The sequence below is a fragment of the Bos taurus genome, chromosome 9 (genome assembly GCF_002263795.3).
Source record: "Bos taurus isolate L1 Dominette 01449 registration number 42190680 breed Hereford chromosome 9, ARS-UCD2.0, whole genome shotgun sequence".
In the NCBI taxonomy this organism is placed as follows: domain Eukaryota; kingdom Metazoa; phylum Chordata; class Mammalia; order Artiodactyla; family Bovidae; genus Bos; species Bos taurus.
In genome coordinates this window covers 20,067,176-20,077,193 of record NC_037336.1, presented here as the reverse complement: position 1 = coordinate 20,077,193, position 10,018 = coordinate 20,067,176, and the positions used below count along the sequence as shown (strand labels likewise).

The window sequence follows — 10,018 nt, the reverse complement described above, 5'->3', positions numbered from 1 at the left end:
AGAACTTAGAATTTAGCGTCGTTGACAAGGTTAGGCTGAGACCCATTAAGCTGTGCTTTTGCATGAGTAACCCGACTTTCTGATCTGTGGTACCCATCAAGCCTGGGCCAGGGCCATCTCTGTGGCTGGTCTGGATGCTCTGGGATTGGCAGCCCCCGCAGAGCCACATGCATTGGAAGAGGGAGTTCTCTAAACAAACAGCAGTGCTGTTACTAGAAGCGGAGGCGGGAAGGCCAAGCAGCCAGAAGCCACACGAGCCCAACACGGGCAGGCTGACGGGAAGGAGGCTTCATGAGACTGAGCGTGGATGCCCCGTGGGACATCTTCAGGGGACCCCACAAGAGATTTTAGCTTCCGTGACTTAAATTTTAGGCACTTAAATGAGGTCACTGTCTTGCTCCTATGCCTCATTTTCTCCCCCTAATCTTTATTTAGCCTGGATGACATCTATCGATTGTATAGAACATGAATGTGGTATTTTTTTTTTCCTAAAGTGTTAGTTGCTCAGTCGTGTCCAACTCTGCGACCCCATGGACGGTAGCCTACCAGGCTCCTCTATCCATGGGGATTCGCCAGGCAAGAATACTGGCCTAGGCAGCCATTTCCTTCTCCAGAGGATCTTCCTGACCCAGGGATCAAACCCAGGTCTCTTGCATTGCAGGCAGGTTCTTTTACCACTGAGTCACCAGGGAAGCCCTTGAAGGAACTGGATAATTGAAACTATAGAAGATTACATTGACTGTACATTCATGTTGTCACATGGAGCAGACTTTATCCTAAAGCTGGGAGTAGTATGGAGTTGGGAATTCCTTTAACATCTTTTTAGTGTCTTCGCATTTCTGTTTTCTTATTTTTAAAATATGGAACAACAGTTTGTTTCATGTTAAAAAAAAAAGTGTATTTAAGACAATTATGAAGATGTACATGTACACCACATGCCACAGACTGAGTTTAACATGAACTGTAAGCTGTTTATTTTGGAGGGAAGGGGTCATTTACTGGTGGGCATTGCAGGGCTAACTGGAGGAGGGAAGCAGAGTCAAAGAAAATAATTTTAAAAGAGCTAAGGGAAAATTCTTACAATAACAAATGAATTTTAAAAATAGTATTAAAAAGGATACCAATGGCAATAAAACAAGTAACTTCAACTGAAATCATAAATAATATCAACTAAAAGAATAAGTGCAACTAAAAGATGTTCTACAAAAAAACATGATTGGCCAAGACGTGGACGACCAGCTCACATTCTCTGTTCTGCTGGACTGGCCACGAGAGCACAAAGCTCTCTGCAAAGAAGCTCGGAGACTCGGTGGAGAGTGAAGGACAAAGCCAAGGTTCATACTGAGTTTTGGCACCCTCAACTCAGAATGTCCTGAACTGTCAGTCAAATGGATTCCCTAAATCTTCCAAACTTCTCACTGACAAGTACATCTTTTCCTGTCTTAAAGGATACAGGTATTTCTACTTTTAAACCAAGGACAGGGCTTTATTTTCACCCCTAACGAACGCTTTGCTTCTTTATTTTAGCCCCTGCTCTCTAGAATCTGTTCCAATGTGCCTTTACTTTCCTCCAAGTTGCTGGCAGTCTGCAAATGTCACTTTCCATATCCTCCTCCAAATATTTGATAAAAAGAAACAGAACACAACTTTTAAATTGCAGTTTAAAGTAACATATACATTTGCAATCATTAAAAAAAGTCCATTTTTTCCCCAGTGTTCTTAGAGTAGGGAAAACATTATATGATGTTATTTCTCTGCTTTTTGGAGGAGGAAGGCAGGGATCTTTCCACTGGAACTGGTGAGGAGCAGCTCTTCTAGGGTAAATGGGAGGGAAGGCAGCCCTTGGGGACAGGGCTGGGGGTGAGGGCTCTGCAAAGGGGTCCCTGATGCTGCTGTGAGGCCCCTCTGAGCTATGGTGAAGGGCAGGAAAGATACAGACGGAAACAAGGGGCCCTGAGAAAGCCCTCAGCAAGGAGGCTTCCTCCTTTCGTAGCTGTTAATGTTGTTTTTCTTTTTAGCTGCATCATAATATAAAGGATGTGGAAAAAAATATTTGCTTTGCAACATCAGGGCCAAAACCAAAAGAAAACAAAAGCTTGGTGATTTTGTAACAAAAGACAGGCCGAGGATGTCCATCTCCCGAAAAAGGAAGCGAGGGAGCAAGGACGATCCTGCCTCGCTACGTGCAGGAGAAAAAGTGAGTTCCCCTTACTATATCACCTTGTTGGAATGAGACGGAAGAAAAGGAAAAACATTCCAGAAGTTTTGCCAACATACAACCATCTTAGCCGTAAAGAACGAAACCAAATACAGTAAAGTTGAAAAATCAACATTTCTAAACATTTCACTTTCATTCAGATTTAATTAACAAGTTACTAGGACTCTCACTCTTCCACAAAAGTTTTTTAACTAAATGGAAAAAAAAGATGCACACTGAAGACAATCTGATTTTTGCTTTATTGAATAGTGTCCTACATCCAGTATTTACAGACATAATTGAATGAAATTTATAAGCCTACATGGGGACTGTTTTTAAAAATGAATCTGAAACACTCAATGGAAATGATCAATTCATATGTGTGAATACAATAATTAATTCATGATTTTTCAGCCAATATCCAAGTCGGTTCGTTGCATAAAAACTCTATTTTCAAGAAGAAGGAATATAAAAAAATTGAGAAAAATATTTCCATATCTAGTCATAATCTTCCAGTTTTTCTGCAAAAGAAATCAATAACAATTACAGACATTCTGGCCACCGTGAATTAAACACAGATTTTCTCAATTACACGACTACTTTCTTTAAGGCCACTTTTAATTTTTAGCATAGAAGAGCAGTCTTATCATAATTTCATGAAAGGTCTACACTTTTTTTTTAGGTTTAAAAAGAAACACATACTCAAATTTAAAATCAGCACCTAAATATTACTTTAAAAATTGCGACAAGGCACAGAGCTGCACGTTATTACCTGGACCGTCCATAATGGATGGTCCACAGAAGGAACAGATGCACATAGAACTGAGGAAGTCCTCCCCCAGACCTGAGCGAGACTGCTGCCGCCAGGTGCGCTCACAGACATTAGGATCAGACACACAGTGTCTACCGTCTGCCTCTGCACGGCTGAGAGAATTCCGCGGCATGGAAACTGCTCGCCCTACTGACACCTATGACAACATCCTCAGAATGTGTTAGTTGCTGAGTCGTGTCCGACTCTTTGTGACCCCATGGACTGTAGCCTGCCGGGCTTCTCTGTCCTTGGGATTCTCCAGGCAAGAATACTAGAGCGGGTAGCCATTCCCTTCCCCAGGATCCTCAGAATAGAACTACAAAAAAAGGTGGGGATCCCAGTGGCAGAGAAGGCATTATTTTCTCTATATGCCCACATGTAAAGGTATCTCTTTCTCTGGTTTGAGGTGAGCTGATTTACTGCCCACACACAGAATTTAAGAATCATAGTATTTTCTAATCTTAAAATATATGGGCTTTATTATATTAAGCCCATTCTCACTTTTCCTTTCAAAGATCATGGCTCTTCAAAATGTTTTAATAATATTATTATTTGGACAACCTAGATATTAAAATGTAAAGCATTTAATCCCTAGCTACACATTTTGAACCATTTCAAAAATGCTGCTGCTGCTGCTGCTAAGTCGCTTCAGTCGTGTCCGACTCTGTGCGACCCCATAGACGGCAGCCCACCAGGCTCCCCCGTCCCTGGGATTCTCCAGGCAAGAACACTGGATGCTAGAGATCAGATAAATCAGTGTATCATTGATAGCATCTTCTGTATTAAAACCCTGAAAACTAACTTAAAAGTTTTTCATTTTTTGCTAGAATAACACTGCTGGAGGGACAGAAAAGCATGACCTAGAAAATCACAATGAATAAATATCAGGCATTATCCCCCATTTTAAATCATTCACTAGCCAAGAAAGTTTCTGGAAATGGTAGTGGTCCTGGATTTTTCTTTTTTTTTTAAGCAACAGTTTCCTTTATACATAATAAATAGGTTTCCTGCTCAACAAACCTATCTTTCAAGAGAATATAAAGGCAAATTTCAGAATGCTATGGATCACACCATATAGTTTAAACAGCTGGGGTCCAAATGAATGGTGCTTAAGGTTATCTTTATATAACAGAAATTACCTCTATTCACCAATGGTTTAAATTGCTGATAAAAATATACAGAAATGATGGTAAAAGTCGGAAAAACGAGGTAAGGTATATTTAGAGTCATGGCAGACGGCATGTTCATCCCATAATTATTCAATGGTAACATATGAATATATCTGTTTTCTAGAAATCAGATAATGCATATGCTTGATATGTTTCTATTAAATAAAATATAAACATACTATCATAAGTTAATTTTTTTTCCTAAAATCCATACTTTGTTCTGGAAGTTGCCATTTATGAAAAGATAACACAGTGATAACAGCTGTTTCTTGGTCAACCGGACATGAATGTCAGGGGCGCTCACTAGCTTTCTTAAAACACAGGGCAGACTTACCCGTGGTCAATAGTTGATCATTTTTCGAAGGGCATCATAGCACTTCCACTTGTCTGGGATGTAGAACGGTTCAAAAATGTGAGGGAACGGTGTATCGTACCCACACACCCTTGATATAGGAGCTTCCAGGTTCAGGAAACATTCTTCCTGCAGAAGAATCCAGATGGTTGACTTCAAGAACTTCTTATTCACAGAAATGAAACATTTCGCTTCCAAATACAATGGCATTAAAATAGTTATGTATATTATAATGCGAAAAAAGCAGGTGAAAAAAGGAGGTAACACACAGTATGTTTAGCCTTATCCAAGTTTTACTGAAGATATGTTTTCATATATGTATGTGCATTTTACGCCTACATACATATCTGTTGCTTAAGACAAAATGTGATCATATCTAACAGGTCATTCTACAAATATAAATGTAATGTATGACAAAATCATGACAAATGCTCACAGTAAACTCTGCAGCTTGAAATGAGTGATGGTATGTGTCTTCTCTTGTTTCTTGCATTTTTCAAATTTTATATACCATAAACGTGTTACTTTCATAAGTACGCATGTGTGCTAAGTTGCTTCAATCATGTCCAACTCTTTGTAACCCAGTGGACTGTAGTGCACATCAATAAAAAAGCAAATTAATTAACTTAAAAAATGTAAGATCTCAATCACAGGAAACCTGTAGAAAGTTATCTTCAAGAAAAAAAAATATTCAAGTGACAAATTCAAACTTAAAAATAAAATTTTTAGAGAGTTAAAAAAAAACTAAAAAGAGATACATGATTAGACTATTCTTAGGAAAATGAAATTACCATTCCCAGCTATTACCTGAAATCAAACCTTTGGTTTTTATGTATCCACTTTCTACACTGCTTTGTGTCACAAATGCCTTGAAAAGGTCCACATTTTCTTCTATTTCACTAACTGTATTTTTACATTTTCACTTGAGCAGAAAGCTTTGAATGAAGTAGTGCTGATGCGCTGTCCCTATCTCCTGTATATATTTCTTCCAGTGACAAGGGCATCCGGGCAGAAAGGGTCAGCTCCCTTACACTCTCCCTGCACCCCAAAACCACTGCGACTTAAAGCATCAAACACCATCATATGACATGGCTTATATGTGGAATCTAAAAAGAAGTGATACAAATGAACTTACAAAACAGAAAGAGACTCACAGACAGAAATGAACTCATGGTTGCCAGGGAGAAAGGATACTTAAGGACTCTGGGAAGGTTATGTACACACTGGTATATTTAAAATGGAGAAGGAACAAAGCTCTATTGTATAGCACATGGAACTCTGCTCAGCGTTACGTGCCCGCCTAGACGGGAGGGGGTTTGGGGAGAATGGATACATGTATATGTATGGCTGAGTCCCTTTACTGTTCCCCCAAAAGTGTCCCAGCTTGTTAATCGGCTATACCCCAATACAAAATGTTTTTGGTGTTAAAAAAATAAAAATAAATGTTTTTTAAAAAGCATCAAACAACAAATTGTGTTGGCTTTTCCAACAGAAAATCCTCATCAATAACTTGAGAACGTTGCAGACATAGGGTTTGAAGAATCACCTAAGAAATTCCACTACTAATAAGCTCAAAAGAGATGACACACTGGGTAGACTGCTTCTTGACTGAAATAAGTAATTTTAAAGGGATTTAATTGTCAACTTGGGATTAACTCAGTTTATTACTTTAGTTGACATGAGCTGTTTTTCTACTTCCCCTGAATACTACATTCTTCATAAACAAACTATCCATTGGGTACTGCAAAATACAGAAAAGCCAGGGCAAAGCATTTCACTTAAATACCCTTGATTTTACACATGTTATAAAATATTATTCTTTCGAACTAGTTCCCTAGAAAGCTGGTTTATGATAAAATGATGCTCCAGTGTTTGTGAAAACCACTCTTTTTAGCAGAAAGACAAACATCACCAAACTTTTTTTTTTTTTTTTTCAAATAACAATGCTTCTAATTCTACAGGATTGTAAGAATCACTCTATAGAAATACATCTACATGTTTTCAGGGGCATAGAAAAAGGTCTGTGAGGTCGCCCTTGAACTGTCAACAGTGGTCACCCTTGGAGGTTAGGAGAGACAAGGAGGGGACAATAGACTCCACGTGTACATTATACGTACTGCTGAAGCTTTTATGACACAGTATTACTTTTGTGGGCTTTCCAGGGGGCACAGTGGTAAAGAATCCACATGCCAAGCAGGAGACACAGGTTTGATCCCTGGGTCAGGAAGATCCCCTGGAGAAGGGAATGGGAATCCACTCCAGTATTCTTGACTGAGAAATGCCATGGACAGAGGTGCCTGGTGGGCTACAGTCCACAGGGTTGCAAAGAGTCGGACACAATTTAGCAACTGAGTGATTACTTTTGTAATTAACTGGCACTGATACAAAACAGTAAAAAGAAGAATCATTTTATGAGAATAAAAGTTCCCATTTTATGTTACACAAATTTGTGATTTTACACATAGCATTTTCTTAATTTGGAAACAATTACTGTTAGGTATGTGGAATTAAAATGATTATAAAGTACTATATATAAATATATAAGATATAAAAATCACAGAAGGCAGTTCTATTTCCAGTTTTTTAAGGAATCTCCACACTGTTCTCCATAGTGGCTGTACTAGTTTGCATTCCCACCAACAGTGTAAGAGGGTTCCCTTTGATCCAGCAACCCCACTGCTGGGCATACACACTGAGGAAACCAGAAGGGAAAGAGACACGTGTACCCCAATGTTCATCGCAGCACTGTTTATAATAGCCAGGACATGGAAGCAACCTAGATGTCCATCAGCAGATGAATGGATAAGAAAGCTGTGGTACATATACACAATGGAGTATTACTCAGCCATTAAAAAGAATACATTTGAATCAGTTCTAATGAGGTGGATGAAACTGGAGCCTATTATACAGAGTGAAGTAAGCCAGAAGGAAAAACATAAGTACAGTATACTAACGCATATATATGGAATTTAGAAAGAGGGTAACAATAACCCGGTGTACGAGACAGCAAAAGAGACACTGATGTATAGAACAGTTTTATGGACTCTGTGGGAGAGGGAGAGGGTGGGAAGATTTGGGAGAATGGCAATGAAACATGTAAAGTATCATGTAGGAAACGAGTTGCCAGTCCAGGTTCGATGCACGATGCTGGATGCTTGGGGCTGGTGCACTGGGACGGCCCAGAGGGAGGGTATGGGGAGGGAGGAGGGTTCGGGATGGGGAACACATGTATACCTGTGGAGGATTCATTTTGATATTTGGCAAAACTAATACAATTATGTAAAGTTTAAAAATAAAATAAAAAAAAATTTAAAAAAAAATCACAGAAGGTAATTCAAGAATATATGATTCAGTTTTATAAAGGTGTGTGTGTGTGTGTGTGTGCGCTACTCACTTCAGTTGTGTCCAAGTCTTTGTGACGCCATGGACTGTAGCCCACCAGGCTCCTCTGTCCATGGGAGTCTCCAGGCAAGAATACTGGAATGGGTTGCCATGCCCTGTTCCAGGGGATCTTTCCCAATCCAGGGATCAAATCCAAGTCTCTTATATCTCCTGCATTGGCAAGAGGATTCTTTACCACTTTATAAAGATATATCTTAACTGATGGAAACAGTATGAAATTTTAAAGCTTTGCTAACTAAAGTACATTAAAGAGGCAAATCTCTTCTACGGACTTGTGTTAAAACTTTCTTTTAAAGAGACTGGAAATAAGATGTTTGGGTCAAGCTGCTATACAGTTACTTCCCACTGAACTAGTTCACATACAAATGATTTATATGTGACTATATGTTTTTCTGGTCAACGATCAAAATAAGCATTCTTTTTCAAGCTCAGTTTATTTTCCATATTGAAGCTGTACACACATACGCAGAAAAAGAATATTTGAAACTCACTGGCAGATGTGTAGATCAATGGGCCAGATTAATCCCACACAAAGTATATCTCTCTTCATTAAATACATTATGACACCATAACTATAGCAACCATAAGCTCTGAATTTTCAAGATACTCTGCTGCTGCTGCTGCTGCTGCTGCTGCTGCTGCTAAGTCCCTTCAGTCATGTCCAACTCTGTGCGATCCCATAGATAGCAGCCCACCAGGCTCTCCGTCCCCGGGATTCTCCAGGCAAGAACATTGGAGTGGGTTGCCATTTCCTTCTCCAATGCATGAAAGTGAAAAGTGAAAGTGAAGTCGCTCAGTCGTGTCCGACTCCTAGCGACCCCATGGACTGCAGCCTACCAGGCTCCTCCGTCCATGGGATTTTCCAGGCAAGAGTACTGGAGTGGGGTGCCATTGCCTTCTCCGCAAGATACTCTAGATTCATCATATTCTTCTTTTCCATAAGTACACTCATACTTTTCAAACTGTAATGATTTTTTTATTCCAAAATAGTAATCCGCATAATGTTAGGAATGAATAACTCCCTAACTCGCGGGGCTGTCGAGAGGATTACAGGTCGTTTCCATCGCTGGGGCTGAGATGAGAAGTACCAGTTTCTGGTCTCTCTTCCTGGAGAGCCTGTATGTGGACTGGCTCAACTGACACGGAACAATGACAGATGGGATGGTGAGGTTCCAAAGCAGATCACAGTGGAACAGGTAACCAGGGGCAACAGGAGAGAGCCCAGGCAGGTGCCAAGAGAAACTTTCCTCCAGCTAGTCACGATCCAAAGTTTCACCTTGGATCCAGTGAAAAGGACGAAAGCAAGCCCTAATGTTATCAGGCAGTTAACACGTGCATATGCTGTGCTTGTGGGATGTGCTTTCACGTAAATACTCAGATGCTTTGAGAAAAACAGACATTTCTTCCAGAAGACCCTTGCATGAAACTCCAGTACATGGTATTTGAATTTACTTCTGAATATGTCTTTCTGTAAGTATGAAAATTTTCTTTCCAAAATACGTTAACCATAACAATGGTAACGTACTTCTGATGTAAATGAGTTCTATCTTATCTCATTTAAACATTTCAACAAACCTATGAGGTAGGTGTGATATTCCATTTCACAGATGAGCAAACTAGGTGAAGGAACTTGCCCAAGGTTGAAGAGCTATATCCAGAGCCAAGACAGGATTCAAACCTGACTACCTTCATTCTGCAAATTTTGAGGCACAACTACTAAGAACAGCAACAACAGGAAAACAAATAAATGAATAAACAGGAGGCAGGCTGGGATTAAAGTTTCACAAGAGAGCCTTAAGAGGGTTAAATTGAGTCTAAGAAACTTGTCTCATACATAAAGGAAGGCAGAGGTTAAGACACGTGAAAAAGCTAACTAAGCATGACGGTAACACACGCAGCAAAAAACGCACGGTCCTGGGCATCAGGAAACTCCTAGGCTATCCTAAATGATTTTAAAAAGCATAACTCAAATTGTTTACATACTAGCCATCTGGGTTGCTATGCATGTTATAACCAGAAAAGGAAGCAAAGCATGTGAAATAACAGTTTCAAATCATAAAAGTCGTAGCTGCAGGCAAGGGCATTTA

At 39.7% G+C, this 10,018-nt stretch overlaps 1 protein-coding gene across 1 annotated transcript in view; it reads right to left on the bottom strand.

The window, feature by feature from the left end:
* Window positions 1-2,438: 2,438 nt before the first annotated feature.
* BCKDHB (branched chain keto acid dehydrogenase E1 subunit beta) overlaps window positions 2,439-10,018 on the bottom strand; it is a gene marked incomplete at its 5' end in the record, with an annotated part of 270,674 nt that continues 263,094 nt past the window's right edge. The window contains 2 exon segments of the mRNA NM_174507.2: window positions 2,439-2,718; window positions 4,512-4,658. Coding sequence (NP_776932.1) covers window positions 4,518-4,658 — 141 coding nt within the window. The 3' untranslated portion in view covers window positions 2,439-2,718; window positions 4,512-4,517.